Raw genomic sequence first — 19,550 nt, 5'->3', positions numbered from 1 at the left:
GCATCAGGCTCTACTGAGAACGAGCAAACCACTGAAACTAACTTCTCCATGGGATGCACCTGTTATGTCTTTGTGGAGCACCTAATTGAAAGATATTTTCAATTAGCGTTGTGAGCAGATAGAACAGTTGTTTGTAAGCATGTTAAGAAAGTGTTAATTGAGTGATAATTAACTTGCACTTGTGCTCGATTCACAACAGTGTGGGACTCTCAGGACAGCAGTGCAGCTTCCTGAGACCTGAACCTTGCTGTTGTGTGTGTGTGTGTGTGTGTGTCCATGAGTGTGGACTTTTTAAGTTATTTTGTTTAACTTTAGGTCATTTCAGTTCCCCAAGGCTGTGAGAAAAGTCTTGAGGCAACAATTTTCATAATTGCTACGACATATACACAAAGATCCTACTTTAAATTGCCCTTCATTGTAAATATGTGTGCTTTTTGGCCTGTGATAAACCAATATACCTTTCAAGGGCACCCAGCGTTTGTGGGTCAGGCTTCAGAACCACAAGGATCCAGACCAAGATAAGGTGGTTACCAAATATGAATAAATGAATGAAGTGTGACACAATGGGTAGTTTTGCAGCCTCACAGCTCCAGGGTTCCCACCTCTATCCTGAGCTCAAGTGACTCTCTTCTGTGTTCTTGAAATTCCCTCCCACCTCCCACCCCCTAACAAAATAATGTAGGTGGAATAACCACGTGAAATTGTCCTATGGAGGAATAAGTATGTTAATGTGTGTACGGAGCCTTGCAAAAGTTTAATAGACACTTTTTGTCCTATTATAGAACAACATCGTCATAGTGAAAGTGCTAAACCTTCTTCACCACGGGCCCTTTTACAACCTTGTAAACTGTTTGCTCAGTGATGACAGGACTTTATTTTACTCAACCTCAAACCACAGTCAGGTTTTTATCTTTACAGGGAGAAATCTAATTGTCCTTGTGGACTGGAATTACCTATGATGCAATAAATGGTCCTTAGAGACAGTGGTCACAGGCAGAGAGGCCTGGTGGTAAAGTGAGAGTGGAGAGCTGTCTCTCTCTCTCACTCTCTCTCTCTCTCTGTCAGTTATCAGGTTTCAGAGTGTTTAAATAATTGTATTTGCTGAAGTTGAATTAGGGGGATAGATAGATATTAACTGTAGAGCTGTAACTTTCTGTTGTTAAACTCTGATAAGACAGAAACACTACTTATAGGCCCAAAAACTAGTACACAGAAACTCTCACAACTTAATTTCCATTTAGAGGGATGTACTGTTACTAGTAGCTCGACAGTGAAAGACCTGGGTGTTATATTAGACAGTAACTTGTCTTTTGAAAATCACGTCGCGCAAACCACAAAAACAGCTTTCTTCCACCTCAGAAATATTGCCAAGCTGAGAAACATCCTGTCTGTATCTGATGCTGAGAAGCTAGTTCACGCTTTCATGACCTCTAGACTGGACTATTGTAATGCATTACTAGGTGGTTGTCCTGCATCTTTAATAAATAGGCTACAGTTAGTCCAAAATGCAGCAGCCAGAGTTCTCACTAGGACAAGAAAGTATGACCATATAACCCCAATTTTATCATCTCTACACTGGCTACCTGTTAAGTTTAGAATTGATTACAAACTGCTGCTACTTACGTACAAGGCTCTTAATGGTTTAGCTCCCATGTATCTAACTAGTCTTCTAACACGTTACAGTCCTTCACGCTCTCTGAGATCACAAAACTCAGGACTTCTGGTAGTCCCCAGAATATCTAAGTCTACTAAAGGCGGAAGAGCGTTCTCTTATTTAGCTCCCAAACTTTGGAATAGCCTTCCTGATAGTGTTCGGGGCTCAGACACACTTTCACAGTTTAAATGTAGATTGAAAACTCATCTCTTTAGTCAGGCGTACACACACATAATACATCCCATAAATAAATATTGTGCACCATCACACTAGACTTGCACATTCTTATGAACAGCAGATATGTTAATCCCTCTGCACTGCTCTTCTCTTCTCTTTTTCTACCCATGCCGAGACACCCATGCTAAGATCGTCTTCCGTGCGTTGAAATTTCTGGACCTCCACTGAGACAAGGCTGACTCTGTGAGAACCCTGAGACATCTACAGATCTACCGGCTCCAGTTGGACTCTGTGATACTTGTATATTTGTAACCACACCATCTAGTGTCACCCATATGAGGATGGGTTCCCCATGAGTCTGGTTCCTCTCAAGGTTTCTTCCTTTACCAATCTAAGGGAGTTTTTCCTTGCCACTGTTGCCTGAGCCCTCAGACTTGCTCATTGGGGACAAATACACATACACACATACATACATACATACACACTGTGAACTGTATATATCTTGAATTTTTATTATATTAATTCTTTATACTTCTCCTTATGTTCATCTTTTGTTTTATGTTTATGTTCTGTAAAGCTGCTTTGTGACAATGTCCATTGTAAAAAGCGCTATACAAATAAACTTGAATTGAATTGAATAGATAGATAGATAGATAGATAGATAGATAGATAGATAGATAGATAGATAGATAGATAGATAGATAGATAGATAGATAGATAGGATCTATGTACTAGCAATGATTTCTCTACTGAAACTTTAAAAGTTCAGTTACAGGAAAGTCACATGCATGCTTTTTAGAAACGCCCCGTTATTTATAATCGACAAATGAAGAATTCTTTTTAAAGGTTCATAATTTTTTTTACAGCCACGATATATTTTGGCACTAGTCAGATGATGCTGGCTGTTCTTTTGTGTGTTTTTAGAGCTACCTCATGAACTGGATTGAGTCTCTTTTTTCTGATATCTCTATTTACAATCTTACACTGCGACAGCCATTACACGATCCTGTGTGTAACACTTTTGATGTGCATTATGTATTCATCTCATCCTGCCTTTTCAATAGCTCTTCACTAAGCAAAATGAAGGGCTGCAAGCGTCAATGGGTGTTATCGAGACGCACGCATCACATATTGCTCCCTTGAGCAAAGGACGTCGCCTGAATGAATGATTAACGATAAAAGTGATGGCCAGACACTGGAAAAATCAGCATAAATGCCGTTGCTGTTGCATGGAATAATGCTATCAGGCAGTCTTTTCAATTGAAGCTGAATTAGTTTCGTGCACAGTGTAGTCCCTAGCAGTGCATATCAAACAGGTTCGGGTCCGACAACCCTGCCATCTCCATTTCTCTGTTTGCTTCTGCATGCTGCTTTATATGCCTTGCTTACACACAGCAATGCTGCACTCATCTTGAAAACAGATACAACTGGGTTACGTTCGTCACAATAACACTGAATCATTTCTTGACAGCAGCTGCACAGTCCTCAGAGCAAAACAAGCTCTCTTTTTTGGCCAACAAAATCAATATGTATATTCCTGAGGGAAGAATATCACAGTAGTGCACACAAGCGCTCTATAAAAGCCACGCACACTTCCTATGACCTTTCCAAGGAAAGCCACCTGGGTACTCACAAAAGAAGCCTGGTTCGAAGAGAAAAATCTGAGGGGGAAAAAACTATGCATAATATATTTTCATGATTATTAATAATGTCTTGTACACGAATCACCTGTTTAGCTATCCATATAAACATATTATCAGGGAATCTAAATCATCAGATATTTATGAGAATTATGAAACATAAAACCTGTTTATACCACATTGCTATTGAAATCCCAAGTTTGATTGGTTAGAAGGTTTCTTTAAAGGAATCTCTGTCAATAAATGCCAACTGAAACGCATGGAACCCCATGTGGTCTTCTACTCTTGTAGCCTATCCATCTCCAGGTTTGATGCGGGTTTATATCGTCGCTGTCGGGCGGAAACCTCGTATGTCCAAATTTTGTCAATTTCATATTTTTTCACATACCGATGCTATCGGTCAGTCCCCACGTGGGTCTGTTATTTTTACAAGTTATTAACCAATCTAAAGTCTTGAGAATAGCTTGAGTGCAAATCTCATAACTCCATTGGACACTTCAACTGTCATATTTCTCCTCAAGAAGAGTCGCAACGAATGAACACGTCTTCTGAGGTAAATGTCTTCAAAACACTGGCCTCAAAGAAAAAAAAAAAATCTTGACCCCCGCTAGTTCTGGTGCATGTCTGAGGACAGGAATTTAGCGCAAGACAATCCCCCGCAACGCAGACTAAACCCTGTGCATTGCAGATAAGGTTTACGGTTTTGGAGATACGAGGATTCCGCCCGACAGCGACGATATGCTCACCTTAATTGTATACATTTTTGAGACACCATAGCCTTTCTGTCAGCCTGAACCCATCTCCTCTGATCTTTCTAATCATCACAGTATTTCTGCAGAAGTGCAGCTTAAGGGATGGTTTTTGTTTTCCAAACCATTCCGTTTAAACCGACTGTTGTTCGGTATAAACCTTAATTGAAGCTCTTGACCTGGATCTGCATGATTTAATGCACTTATAAATTGGATAATTTCTCCAAAGATTTATGGTGATAGATAGCATCTTCTTTGTTCTTAGACCTTTTTCTTTCCTTTATGTTTTTACATATTGCATTGGGTTAATGAGGCTCATCATCAGAGGAGTTCTCTGCAAGCAAATGAGCAGCCGAATGGTGAACGCTGAGATGCAGCCGACTAATTGCCTCTGTGCAATTTGTTCCACATTTGTTGTGATTACATTTGATTCAAATGGGCTTCTGGTCGCTGCTGCTTGCATGATTGGGTTTCTCTCTCATTGGGAAGCATTTATTTTATAGTCCCCGATGTTCTTGGTATTAAATGGGTAAGTGGGTGCAGACTGTTCTACAGTATGTTGTACAGTTCGGACAGTAAAACATAGCAGTGTCTTTACTGCTTAGCTTAGTCTTGTTTTACTTGTACAGCATCAGTGTCTTTCTGACATTTTTTTCCATTTCTTTATTCCTGGCTTTTTATATGGGAGATTTTATTGTTATTTACTAATTTGAACGGTTTATGGGGAACCAGCAAAACCCTTACAAATGTTGTGTGTTGTGTAACTAATGATGGTTACAGTAAAAGTAAATCTAATTACTAAGCTGCATATATCAAGCATCGTGTCAGTTCTGGCAGGCCACGTCGTCAAGCATGCATCAGCTGTTCATCAGCTGTCCACGACGCGTACCAATCCGGTTACAACATCCATATTACCCGACCATTTAAATTCCCATTCATTGAGCCGCTTTCTAGCATGTCGCTGCTGCTGCGACTTAAACTCCCTCCTCCAACCCCACTCCACCATGCCGGAACCCGTTTTCGTCGTACCAGTTTACATCATAAATCTCCACATATTTTTCTCTCTCTCTCCCTCTCTCTCTAATTATTTAATTATTTATTTATCCATTCATTCATTTTTTTTCATTTGCCAAAAAAATAAATAAATAAATAAAAAAACTCTATGCATGATTAATGGTTCTGTTATAGGGGGGTCTATTCTATTTTCTAGTTGCTGCTCTCCCCGCTCGGTCCATGCATGTGGATTCCTGCCCAGAACAGAACCATACCGCCAACACTAACTGTATGCGATCATCTAATGAATTGTGGTCTAATGAAAAGTGGTCCTGACAGAAGTATATATATATATATATATATATATATATATATATATATATATATATATATATATATACATGCATAATTCTAATAAATTTGCAAAGGAAAGGAATGTAGATATAAAACACTGTTTATTACACAAGTAGAACTTTGTTTAATTAAAGCAAATCTGCAATTGTTTTATTTATAATGCTTTTCATCATCTTCTTTTTCATCTCCGATTATTAGCCTCACCTTTTACAAAACATGAGCTCAAGGCATCTTCAGACTCAGAGTACACAGATCCACACAGAGTACACACAAATAATTGATTCTCAAAACTGTTTTACAATAACATCCAACAAATACATGACCGCAAAGATACCAAACAGGAAGTAGTGTCTGAACTACACACCCTATTTGAGACATGGGTACATTGTAGCCTCAAAGCCTTCCACAGGCTATACCATGTGAGGTAGTCTCAAATAAATGCTATGCTAATAACTGTTTGAATGATAAAAGGAACATTCTGTACGCAACATACATCTGTGCAGTTTTTCAATCAGTGCTTTCATGATTGGAAAAAAAAACCCTGCTGACAATCAGCTTTTAACAGGCATTTGAGTTCAACAGAACTTTTAAAGGTATTCGAGAACGATTTCATATGAATTACATGAAACTTATGAGACTGCAAAATGAAGTGTTCTGGCTTAATGGTAACAGATTTGGCCCACAAACAGAATAGACGTTGAAAGTGTCCTTTGTGTGCATGTGAGCTTCATGTATCTGTGGCCTTCAAAGCCTTAATTAAAATGAAAAGTACTTGAAAGGCTGGATTATTGTGCCTTGCCATACACTGGAACTAAGACATCATGATTTACACTGTCGTTGTGCCTAGACTGTCTTCAATGTCTTTCGCTAGATCCTACAGTCCAGCTGGCCTCTCTCTCTCTCTCTCTCTCTCTCTCTCTCTCTCTCTGTATCCAAGCCACCCAAAACACACATTAATTGCATACTAACTAATACTCAGTAATATCCCGAAAGGGCTTTGAAATTTCTAGCGTCCTCTTCTTATTTCCTGGGGAAAATGAACGCTGCATGCATCACTCATCACTTACATACTGATCTCACTTACATACTAATTTAGTAACAAAAATGCAACAAAATCCACAAATATTGTATATTCTCTTATTCCCTCTAAGACATTCAATCTGACAATAAGTCATGAATATTATTCTTTGGTCAATTTATTTGTAGCAACCTTACCACTGCAGCAGAGGAGATTCTTTTTTTCAGATAAGGTTGTAAGCAGGAATATAAGAGTACCAAAAAATGGAATTTCCTCCGGTTTCGTTGTGTCCATGTACAGCACTGAATTTCTTTGTCATGTCACACTCTATTATGGTCTCAATTCATGGTTCAGATGAAAGGAGACAGTCATGGCTTTAGAATTTGTAGTTATATATAATATATTTATAGAAAATTGAATATATTACGCCAAAAAACAAATACAGTTATTTTATTTTTTTCACACAAATGTTTACATCTTCAAAATAAATAGTAAAATCGAACCCATTTCTACTCTAAAATTTATCCCGACAGATGTAAAAACATCTCCTACTGAAAGCCAATAGTGTCCTGACTCATTTTATATCAGACTTGTGGTGATAAAATAATTTATTTATTGATATTGATTGAAAGTTAGTTAAGATTGAGTTAACCATTTAAAAAAATGAACCATTTAAAGAACCCTTGAGAACCTTTTTTTTTTTTTTTTCAAGAACCTTGTGACACTCGGGTGTCAATAACCACAGGCTGTTTTATAATAAAAGGGAATTCAACAATTGCCCTTTAGCTCACAACATAAGAGAGACTCATGCATATCATGTTTGCGTGCGATTAATCCATCAAGTAACAAATTACTGCTATTTGAAAGCATGGTGTGTTACATGGTGACATTTCATTTAACGTTCCCTGCTCTGTACGACCAACTAGGCAGTATAATTTAAGTGTGCGGAGTGGTAGCTGTACGAGTACGACAGACAGCGCTCGACGCGTGCTTGACCTCACTCACTCACACTGCGTTTTATTACTAAGACTGGAGTAATGACGAGTCTGTCCAAATGTCTGCATATTAACTGTGACTCACTGACACAACCCTGCAATTTGTCAAACTAGCTTCTTCTCCAAAAATGAATTTTGCGCTAGAACCATCTCAACCTTAAAGAAACATATTAGTGCATCTGTAGCATATGTGTAATTACCAATGACAGGAATTTCCATGTTTTCCTGTACATCTTGCAAATGTCAAAGCTTCCGTTCTTAGCCATGTTATTATGACTCACTTGTTCCAGCTTTCTATTGTTTCCTGTTTCCTGGTATTTCATAAAAGGGTCTCAGGCTTTGACCTATACCTTCCTGTTCTTTGGTATGATTATGGATCTGGGTACTTTAAGTTCGTGTGTCTGACTAAGTTTTCTATCTAGTACTATAGGCTTAACCATAAAGTTTGGTTCAACCCATTAGTACCACATCTACTATCAGTTTACCAACTGATTTGAACCACTTACAGTAGTGTAAACAATTTCTGCAGGAAAATGGACAAATATATTTATCTGATACAGTAGGTAATACTAGTACAATACAAAATGTTAAATAAAACAATTTAGCAATATCATAGCAATATTTACATGAATTAGGAGCTTTTAGCCTTTTGTACAAAGGAGTTAACATGGTCATTAACGCACATTTGCTCATATTTAAATTATGACTGAGAAATAATGCAGAATATTGAATATATTTAGAGAAGAGAAGAGAAGAGAAGATAAGAGAAGATAAGATAAGATAAGATAAGAAGAAAAGAAGAAAAGAAAAGAAAAGAAAAGAAAAGAAAAGAAAAGAAAAGAAAAGAAAAGAAGAGAAGAGAAGAGAAGAGAAGAGAAGAGAAGGGGGAAAGAGTGATGCGGAACAGAGACTAAGGATTGTCCATGAAACCCTTCTCTAGGACATTCCCTGACTCGGAGAGGTGAGAGCAAAATGCTAATGAAGATGCTGAATCTAAATGAAGGTCATATTCACTGAATCACGTGGTCAGATACATAGATCCTAACTCTACTCCATCATCCTTCCATTACAGGCAAATGTTATCAGAAAGCAATTATGATTAGATTAAGATGAAGGTCTGCAGCTATGAATTATAAGTTCATGTGGTATGTGAAAAAGGTTTATATATTTCATGAGACAACATGGTCACATGATCCGAATCAAAAACCTTCGTCAAGGTAACTGAGAATCAATCAAGAATTACATTGATGTATGGGATATATTAATGCCAGATCTTCTCTATAATATATGCCACATAACCATATCAGTCATGACTGGCAGTGACATTTATATGTGTGGGGGTTAGTTGTCGGGGTTAGTACTAATATCACTTGTCAATTAATTCCTTCTCTCTCGTTGTTGTGTATCTAGTGTTTGATATTATTCTAAGGAGTGCAGGATTTACTGCTGTGTAAAGCAACAACAGTTCTCTGAATTAGTGTGAAATCCTCCTACACATGGCATTAGGGAACCGTAATGCTCATTTTGCATAAATTTTACAGCAAATATGCCTGGAAGCTGAGATTTCTCTTCAATCGTAAGTCTCTGTCACTCCATATATGCACAAAAGGATAAAGGTAAATTGGTGATTTCATATCATGCCTCTATAAATTCTTGTGCAGGTTTATAACTGTTCACATTAAACACTGTAAAGAATAAAACATGACATTGCAAAGTGTTTTGTTTTAGGGTTGATTTTTTTTTTTTGTTTGTTTTTTTTTTTGTCTTATGCCACAGCAATTTCCCAAAGTTTACAGATTTTATTTATTAATAAATGACACATCATCTATTTATAGTTATGTTAAATCTTGTGTAATGTCGGTGAGAACAGTCGTTCCCTCAGCACCATCCTTTATCTGTTTCTAAGATTGAAAAGAAAAAAAAAAAACAGCACAAAAATCTCTGAAGTCTGTCCCATGATGGAAAACATTCTTATTATGATGCATTGATCACATCGATGCTTAGACATTTTTCTTTGTTAGCTAACAACATTCACGTATCTGTTTGCCGTTATCCGTAGGTTACTGTTTTGTGTCCATACCGTTACCTTTCAATGAATTGTTACCGTAGAAACTATAACGCAGGACGAGTGCATGGTTCTAATAAAATGATCACAAACGTTTGAATTACAGCTGACACTATTGTCTGAGCTCTTATTAGAAAATGAATCAACTTCTTCTAACCAATCAGATTTCAGAATTCAACTAAATAGTATATACTGTAGTCTACAGTATATAGTGCATTAAAAGCTAATAAATACAACAGATAAAGCTTTACACTTCTGAATGAAAAGCATTGCAATAGCAGAGGTGGTGCCAGGTAATGAGGCATTGAAGGAAGGTGGAGCTTGACTTGATGGTTGTTTTATTAGAAACAATGGTTGATCGCTCTTCATAACGGAGATAAATTGACTGACTATTGTGTCTCACTTACAGTAAACTCAGCAGACTTGGCTAAGAAAAATGATATGGATAAATTATCCTAGTTATATTTTTCTTCTCTGCAGCTCCACCTGTCAGCACTAGTTTAGCCCTGAATATTGCCAATGCTGATGCAGACATTCAGCAGCTTTTTAAGAATAATTCACACTCGGATAGAAATTCTTCTCTATCAGTTGCATTTTTGTTTGCTTGTATACTGAATCTTGAATAAAGAGCTCACTGATCTTGATGACAGTTTTGATATTTGTACAGTACAGCCATTGAAAACATTGAGAACAGCTGCCTGTTAAAAGTGAGAACTGTACTGTGGATGTGTTTACACTGTAGGAGTAAGTAGTGTTGTGTGGGTAGATGTGGAAGTGGCTCACAGTGCGAGCAAGTGTTCTGATGTGTTTATGATTGAAAGAAGCTGCTAGATCATATTAGAGAGAATTAAAAAGAAATAATATAGAATAAAAAGATCTAGCAGGCGGGTAGAGCGGTTCTAATCTTCACACATGTCCAAATGACTTTGATTTGGATAATTATGAGAATATTTATTCAAAAAATATACAATACCACGATTATTCTTCTGGTTAGAGGTTTTATTGAACGACTTCTAGTTTTATTTAATCCACTTTTAGGGCTCCAACAGGAGGGCAAAACATATGATGATTCAGGGTGTTAGATTTATGTGAGTATGTGGCTTATTTTAAAATGAACAAAATAACTGATCTTGTCTGTTTTGTGTTTAATTAATGTTTAATTGTGTTTAATTTGGGGCATTTTTACCTAAAAGAGCAAAACACAATACTGTATAATTTTTTTTTTCCAATGCTAAGTTGGAAAATAGAAACCCATATAGTACGTCTAATATAATGAGAAATTAATCACACTGTTTCCATAATATCTCAAAATTACCCAAAATTACTCAAAATTACCCTGTTTTATACCCGCAGACTATAAAACAGTCATTTTTCTGCACATGTACAACTCTGATGCTTGTGAAATGACTTTCTTTACAGACTCTTTATGAGATCATATCAACACTTTGTACACACTTTGTACACCACTTTTGATGAGTGTTATTCTTACATATGTACACGTGGTAGGTTTCTCTTTATTCTTTCCTGAGATTCAAATCCACAATGACTTTACTGTGGATAAATAGCATAATTAATAATATTTTTAATAGTAAATGTTTACTCCCTGCTGTTTTTTAACACGTGTAATTATTTAGTCAACTGTTGTTTTTAAATGACCCAAAACAAGCTCACTGTCTATCTTCTTCTTCTTCTTCTCTCACCAATTACCTTCATGTCCACATTTAACACATCCATATATCTCCTTTTTGGCCTTCCTCTTGACCTGTTACCTGGCAGCTCCATATCCAACATCCTTCTACCAATATAACCATCTCCCTCCTCTGTACATGTCCAAACCATCTCAATCTAGCCTCTATGTCCTTGTACAGCCAACCTGAGCTGTCCCTCTGATGTGCTCGTTCCTAATCCTGTCCATCCTCGTCACTCCTAAAGAGAACCTCAACATCCTCATCTCTGCTACTTCCATCTCTGCCTCATGTCTTTTCCTCACTGCTACAGTCTCTAACCCATACAGCAGAGCTGCTGTCACTACTGTCTTGTACACCTTTCCTTTGATTCTTGTTGACACTCTTGTCACACAACACTCCTGACACTCTTAAATTACTGTTACTTAATTAATTATTTACTTACTTAATGTTTCTTAAGTTAACAAAGTCTTAAAAGACTTAAATGAATACTCTTTATTTATACTGTCAGATCTAAAGGTAACAAGATGTAAAAACTTTTTGCTGACATGGAAGCATCATGGGGTATGCCGTCTACCTTTTACCTCTTATTACGTGTTAAAGAGTAAAGCTTTACAGGTGCATCGATGATCCTTAGGGTCCAATTATGTACTGTAAAATATTTTCCTAGGTATACTACTATATATTCACATTTCTAGGCAAAAGATATACCCTTTGTGCCATGTCAGTGAGGAGACCAAGCGCATCATAGTATTGACCAGGTCGAGATCAGTACTAGACATCTACAAATCCACAGAGTCTGCTGTTAGCTGATTAGTCAGACTTCAATTAGACCAGGAGATCCATATATACATCTTATTTTCTCCATTTAACTGGCTCTGAGTATGGCCAGGCCTTTGAAGATATGGTGCACCACAGCCGCTGTAAAGTAACATATGGAATCTGAATAAGAAATAAATCATACAGTGCGTCTGTCAGTCATTTTAAATGGTTTAAATGGTTTAAATGGTTTAAATTGCCTCTTGGTGTGAGTAAGTACTGTATGTGAATTTGAATGCATGATATGCGTTCCTGCCTCATACCGAGAGTTACCAGGATTATCTATGTTCATATATTTATATATAACTGATCTTTATTATTATCTGCACCTAATCATGAAGGTTGTACATCTCTCATAATCATATTATTTTGAGGAATGCCTTCATATGTTTATATACACACACACACACACACACACACACGCATATATATAGATATATGTCCCATATCATTTGGAGTATGATATTGTATGAATTCTGAGAAGCTCCCTTTGTCCTACTACCGTCTGGGTGTGTGACAGTGTGGAAGCACTGTTTACAGATGAGTTTCACCACTGCAGAGTATAATTTAGCTTGCGTTATTTCATCAACTGTGTGTTGTCGGTGCTAAAAGCTGCAGGTGGTTCGCTGTGAGCAATAAGGCAATGAAACCCATTAATATGTTTACTGCTCAAATTGATGCAGAAATTTACACCCAACCCCCAGAAATTAAATAAATAAATAAACAAAAAAAATATACCTTTCCTCATACTCCCAATCCCTGTACAATACTGTCTCATTAATGGCTTGCAAAGAGTAGAGCTCAGCTGCTGCATCGTGCAGCCTACCTGCTATTTATAAACCACTTCATAGATCTCAGGAACCAATAAAGCATTGCACTGCACTGTTCATCCCCTCAGAGAAAGACGGTGCATGCGTGTGTGTGTGTGTGTGTGTGTGTGTGTGTGTGTGTGTTCATGAAAAGAGAGATTGAGCATGAAAGTGAAAGATGTGCAACTCTCTACACCACCTCCACTGTCTTATAATAACCACAATGTGTATGTTACAGGTTCTTTGGTAGGGTTTTAAAATGCCTGTTTTTCTTTACAGTCTGAAGTATAAAAGAAGATAAGAAAGTAGGGCTGGAATAATATAATCTCAATGTGGGGTAAGATGTAGTATAAGGGTTACATAGACCACTAGTCAACTTATTAGGCACTGCTGTTAGGTGATGATTAAAGGTGGAAAGGTGGTGGGATTAAAAGAACAGGGAGTCATATGATAAGGAAATGCAGACAGATGGTAAAGAAGACAAGCTAAATGCACTTTGTTAGTCTGTACATATTTCAGCGTAGAGGAAGCCAATTCTCCAGTGAACCGCACGTTCTGTTGGACTACCCTAGAAAAATAAAGAGTTTTTTATATTTTATGTTCTTGCTTTAGCAAATTTCTCATTAGTTATGTGCTCTGTGTAGCTTGTGTATGGATGTTAATTGGAGTGTGTTTTGACGTATGACTTACTTGTCAACAGTAATTAATAGTCAATTCTCAAAGGCTACCCTTACAGCAGGAACATAAGTAAGGAGGAGGAAGAGACATTAGTCTGGTTATTGGTGTCATTGGACTGGTGTGAGAAATAAACTTTAGGGTTAACTCTAAGGCCTGATCCACATTCCTCTGTCTGATAACGCTACACTTCCTGTTAGTCTGGTGGTTATTGAATAATTCAAAGTACTTCAGTACACTGAACCAAGTGCTTGAACCGGGTGAAAAATGTGTAGCGGGAATCAACTTGGCACTAGTTCAGTAGCTCTTGTTTTAAAAGTTTTCCATTCAGGTTTCTGTAGCAGGTCTTCTGTTGAGGCCGATCACATGCATTTACAGTACAAGGATAGTTGATCAGAAATGGAAGACTTTTAATTCCTCTCTGTAGTCTGATTAGTGAAGTCATTAACATGCCATGTTTAAAGAAGAATGATCAAAAATGAATGTTTGTTTTCATGACTCATGATATGTCAGTGTGTAGATGTGAAACGCCACCAAATCAACTTTAAATTGCTTACGGTCATAAACCAATTTGTAAAGTTTATCCATTAAAAGGTAAACCTTGTGACCCTTTTGTCATGTTAGTTGTATAGCCAGACATACAATTTTATGTAATTGAACAGTCTTTAGTTAAGAAAACCAGATATTCATGTTTTGAATTACTTTTAGTGAGATAACGTTACAAAATCAAGAGCCCAAACATCCCTTCTATGAGCTCTTTCCCATGCAACACACACACACACACACACACACACACACACACACAGACAATGAGTCATGAAGACACACTCAAACACAATCTCCAGTAACAGCTCATTCTTAGCAAACTAATGAGGCGTGCACTCAAAAAAGTGTATGTGTTTATAAAAAAGGAATAAGGGTAAGTGGAAAAAATCACACTGTCAGGCCATCCTTTGTCATCCTTTTCAGTTGTTCTGAATACCGAATACCAAGAACATCCATTTGCTCTTCACAAAAAGAGGACAAAGAAGGGAGCGGGCAAGTGCAGATGTGAAGGAGCAGATGGCAGAATCTCCATGCAGACAGGAGAAGGAGTGAATAGAGCTATTAAAAAGACAGTGACGCAGAAATAAGAAAAGTAATAAACAAGATTGAGAAGGGTTTATAGGACATGTTACACCTTGAGCAAGCTGTACTTGAACACCAAACTGCTTGGAACAGCTGGAGGGAACCTGAGTGAACCAGAGCAATCTGGTTTATGATGAATCTAGAGGAAAACTCATCTAATTTCATCATTTCACTCAGTGCCTCCACCACACAATCAGACCTGCAGGCTGTGCATAACACTCAAACGATAAAGCTCGGCTACTATCCATATGCTTTCCACTGATCTTGGCATTTTTTTCTATGGCTCAGGGTGGTTTGGAAAGCTGACACTACAACACAGCAGCACAGATACTTTTCAGCCAAGCCAAATTGCTTGAATTAAGTGCTTGACCTGCTATTCACTGATGCTCAGCCACGTTTGCTTGTACCCCCTGACCTCTAGAGCCTCTTTAAAGGGTTAAAGGTCATATGACACAAAAAATGCCTGATGGTGAGTAGGAAGACGTTAACAAAGGATGAGCATCCGTGGACGGAGCAAGTCAGGGCCACTTGCACAGTAAGAATGAAAGTGAAGGGCTGGATGGGCAGGGTAGATGGGGGAAGGGTGTCTCTGAGGTCGGAAAGTATACAGGCCATGACTGAACACAATGCAGACTGACGAGCCGGTCCAGCCCTGTCCATTAAGATCAGCATGTGTAAGCGTATGTGTGTGTGATCAAGCATGCAGTTGCTAGACATTTCACTCACCTTGGATGAATGGATAGCCCAGAGGGGTCTTGAAAAGTATCAGTACAGTAATTACACATTAAGAAGTAGTCCTGAAGGTTTACAACAGTCAAATATATTTTTATTTGGTTATTTAAGCACATATAAGCCAGGTCCTATGCTGAAGTTTACCTGTAAAAGTTATGAAATGCAACTAAGGAATAGATGGTAATGAAATGAAATCCTTATTTATTTCCCAAATCCTATAACAGCACATCCATCCTATAAGAGCACAACATTGTTTTGTGTTTTTTCTGGTTTTTTTATTTTTTTTATTTGCAAATGTATAAACTTTTAAAGCTATGGATTATCGCAGAAAGTCATTTCCTATTACAGCTAATAGCACATTAGTAACAGTCATTTCCTTCACCAGTCTCTCTTATTTTTCTCCTTCTCTCGTCCTGACGAAAATAACACGGCTTGTCATATTACAGAGAAACTGGGACGCACAAAGTCCCCTGTCTTCAAGATTCCTAACATGAAACGTTAAATAGAAATAATTTACAGAAATCTTCTCCTTATCAGTAATAAGATATTTTTCTATGTTAAAATCACAATACCAATTTTTAATTCTGCTTATTATTAGCCATGGAATATATGAGCTTGTATTTTGTATCTACCTTAGAAGTCCCTGAGGATGATTCGTTATTAACATTTTAGAAAAAAGCGCACAGATAAAAAACCTTGCAGCCAGCACTATTGTCTGAGGTGCTGTTATAGAAATGTAATCAACACCATCTGACCGATCTGATTTGAGAATTCGACGGAGCTGCGGTATAATTAGTGGTGACGATTCAATAAAGTGTTAGTATCATACGCATGCGATGAATTGTGCAAAGTTGAAAAGTCAGCCAACGGCTCTTGACAGCTCTGTGTTTATATCTAAATAATTAGACTTAATTAATGTAAGGGGAAAAAAAACTCTTTCTTCTAGTTCAAAGCAACAAAGATGAAACTGTGCAGGAGTACACCTCCCCCTGTTTCTATCATCATGCACACACATACACACACACACACACACACATGGCAAGCTTCCTTCCAGAGGGAAACATGGGAATTCTCACACAGCCAATCACATCACTCCTAAGCACATTAGTGAAGAGAAGCCCCAGTGGTGCACCATATAACATAAGTGTGCTTATCCATCATAGGCACAAAATTTAATGCACCTTCATAGAAAAACTGATTTTGTTGTCTCATTTGTCGCACAAATGAGACCACTTTCAATTGGCAATAGACTTTTTTAAGGTGCTCAGCGATGCTCTGGAAGGTTTGGCAAGGACACATGGACCAATAGAAATAGTGAAAGAAAGACATGCACTGAGAAGGGTGTGTGTGTGTGTGTGTGTGTGTGTGTGTGTGTGTGTGTGTGTGTGTGTGTGTGTGTGAATAAACCCAGGCCTGGGCTGTATGTAGGTTATGCCGTCTCATCGCTGCTTAATCTCCTGCATTCGTTTAAAAAGATTGAGTACTTTCATATCACAGTGCTGATCTCTCAAGCTGCTGTATTTCACAATGAAAACAGATGCATGCAGTGTACAAATAATGAAAGATCATGCCGAACACGATGTATTTGTTATGTCAGTGCTATAGAATGCCATAGTATTTGTCACTAGACAAAAATATATATTAATGAAACACAGAATTCATCACATGACGCATGGTTCTTGTTAATCTATAACCAGTTATGGAATCTGCCACAATGTCTCATTGATCATGACCAGGAGGATTGAAACAGACCCTGCTGCATTGATCCAAAACCCCATCTGGCTCGGGCCATGGAGCAATGGGGATCCTCCATTGATCCTGCAGCCTCGTCCAGCCATAAGGTGATGCATTGATCACTTTATACTGGACACAGGAGGTCCTGCTTCTACTAAGCCATTGATTAGCAGCTTCTCCACTTGCTCTACTATGAGACAATGGGCAAATGACCCATTGATCCCCAGGTTTATCAGAGGAGACACACCGGTTTGCTATCCAGCCACCATGAATCCACTTCAGACCCTCCAGTCTGTCCGGTGCCTTCCCCCACCATGAGGAAATGGTGTTATCACAAATCAACTGCAGGACGAGTGGAAATGGGGAGAGGGGAGAGAAAGGGAGGGCTGGAGGAAGAGAAAGGCACCACCCAAAACAGACAGTGTCATTCCCCGTCCATGTGCAAATAAAGAGACGCTTCAAACGGGACACTTAAGAACAAGTCTTCTGACTTTTTACTATGTCTGACAAGTGAGTTAAACCTAACAGACAATCCCTATCCATCCACAAACGCATCGGATACATCGGATTCCATATCCATATTCATATTTTATATATTTTATTCATTCTATATCCATATTTTATACTCATTCTGTCTATATTGTATCTCATCGTCTGCATTGTTTTCTTGTATAGTATAATGTTATTTATGTCTGTACCTTTGAGAGTCACAAACTGCTGGAACCAAATTCCTTGTGTGTGTCAACACACTTGGCCAATAAATCTGATTCTGTTTCTGATTCTGATTCAACACCACTACACATCCATTACACTGATTCTGATTCAACACCCACCATCACAATTAAGCTGTGATGCTTTCTTCACATCTCTTTAATTAATCATTCTTCTTTCCCTCATATTCTACATGCATTAATATGATAGCATATTGATTCAGGTTTCGGTTTCCTTTAGACAGACAGTAAGTATGCCTCACATTTCCTGGAGAACAGCAGGAGATCTAATTATATTCTCTAAGTGAGATAGAAGGTCTCGTACCTACAGGACTTCCATTAACCTCCACACTTGCGTCTGATAAATGATTCCCTCAAATATTTCACTTCCGTTCATTTTAACTGTAAAGACTAGACACTTACATGCATTAAGTGCCATATTTCTTTTTTTTAACTGCTAGTTTAAGTTACTAACAGCACCTAATATGTCTATTAGTCTGAATCACTTTCTCACTTATAGGTAGCTTTAATTAAAAAGCAGTGCTGTGCAATTATTACTTTCACAAAAAAAAAAAAAAAATCCTAAGTACTTTTGCATAAGGAAAAGGAAAGCAAGTTGAATTCCTCATGAAGCAACTCAATACACACACTTATGTGGAATGATGGGATAAAGTAAATGATGGATGGTCCCAAGAGAAAGGAAAGAGCTGTACCTGTTTCCCAGATGTAGGTGGGTTTGTGGTTGGCGATGGTCTGTGCTTGCACATCCAACAGTGCCAAGGAGAGCAGAGCTGCCATGAGGGACCAGGCAGCTGGCAGTGCCAGCCTCATGGCTTCAGTGCGGCCACTTAGATCCACGGCAGACAGAGTCCACTGCACACGCGCTCACACTTACAAACACTAGAGATGAGCAGAGGGTGTAACGCGTGCCTGCTATTGTCCCTCACTCTTGCTTGTACAAACGCGATTCCTCTAGGAAAAGGGTAATCCACTGGGCTGTCTCTGCTCCTCCTGTTCCTTTCTCTTTCTTTCTCTTTCAGTCTCTTGTCCTGCTTTGTGTAGGTGAATAGAGGAAAAAAGAGAAAAAGTGAGAGAAACAATAGGTCCCTCAGCTCAGGCTGCTGCTGGTGCGGTTACTGCATCCTGCCTACACCGCACTAATGCAGCACCTCCCACTCTCTCTCCCTCTCTCTCTCTCCCTCTCTCATTCTCTCCCTCTCACAGCCCTCCTCCCTGCCTCTCTCCTCACCTGCTATCTCTCTTTTGCGTTGCCTCACTACTTCACATCTCTGTGCCTTGCTCTTTCTTTCTTTAACATATTCACTTCTTAGCTGTTCATACCATCTCTCTCTCTCTCTCTCTCTCTCTCTCTCTCTCTCTCTCTCACTCTCTAATGATGTCCTACAAACAAGCTTTACACAACGAAGGAAAGAGAAGTGTGCGTGTTTGTGTGTGTGTTTGTGTGTGTGTGTGTGTCAAAGAGAGAACAAGAGCTAGAGTAAGTACCACACAGTAGCTTGGACAACAAATAAAAGCAGAGGAGGCATTTAACTGTTCTTTCGACATTGAGAAATGGAAGGGGAAAGACAGCAAAAACAGCAAGCCAAGATGAA

The 19,550-nt window shown here is 38.3% G+C and overlaps 1 protein-coding gene across 1 annotated transcript in view; it reads right to left on the bottom strand.

The window, feature by feature from the left end:
* The window catches only part of thsd7aa (thrombospondin, type I, domain containing 7Aa), a 101,041-nt gene extending 81,963 nt beyond the window's left edge, over positions 1 to 19,078 (bottom strand). The window contains exon 1 of the mRNA XM_060865659.1: positions 18,651 to 19,078. Within this exon, the coding sequence (XP_060721642.1) occupies positions 18,651 to 18,768 (118 nt within the window). The 5' untranslated portion in view covers positions 18,769 to 19,078. The remainder of the gene's footprint in view (positions 1 to 18,650) is intronic.
* Positions 19,079 to 19,550: the final 472 nt, after the last annotated feature.

This window comes from Tachysurus vachellii, chromosome 3 (genome assembly GCF_030014155.1).
Source record: "Tachysurus vachellii isolate PV-2020 chromosome 3, HZAU_Pvac_v1, whole genome shotgun sequence".
NCBI lineage: Eukaryota > Metazoa > Chordata > Actinopteri > Siluriformes > Bagridae > Tachysurus > Tachysurus vachellii.
Note: the sequence above shows the minus strand (reverse complement) of the source record. Positions and strands in the feature narration are given on the sequence as shown.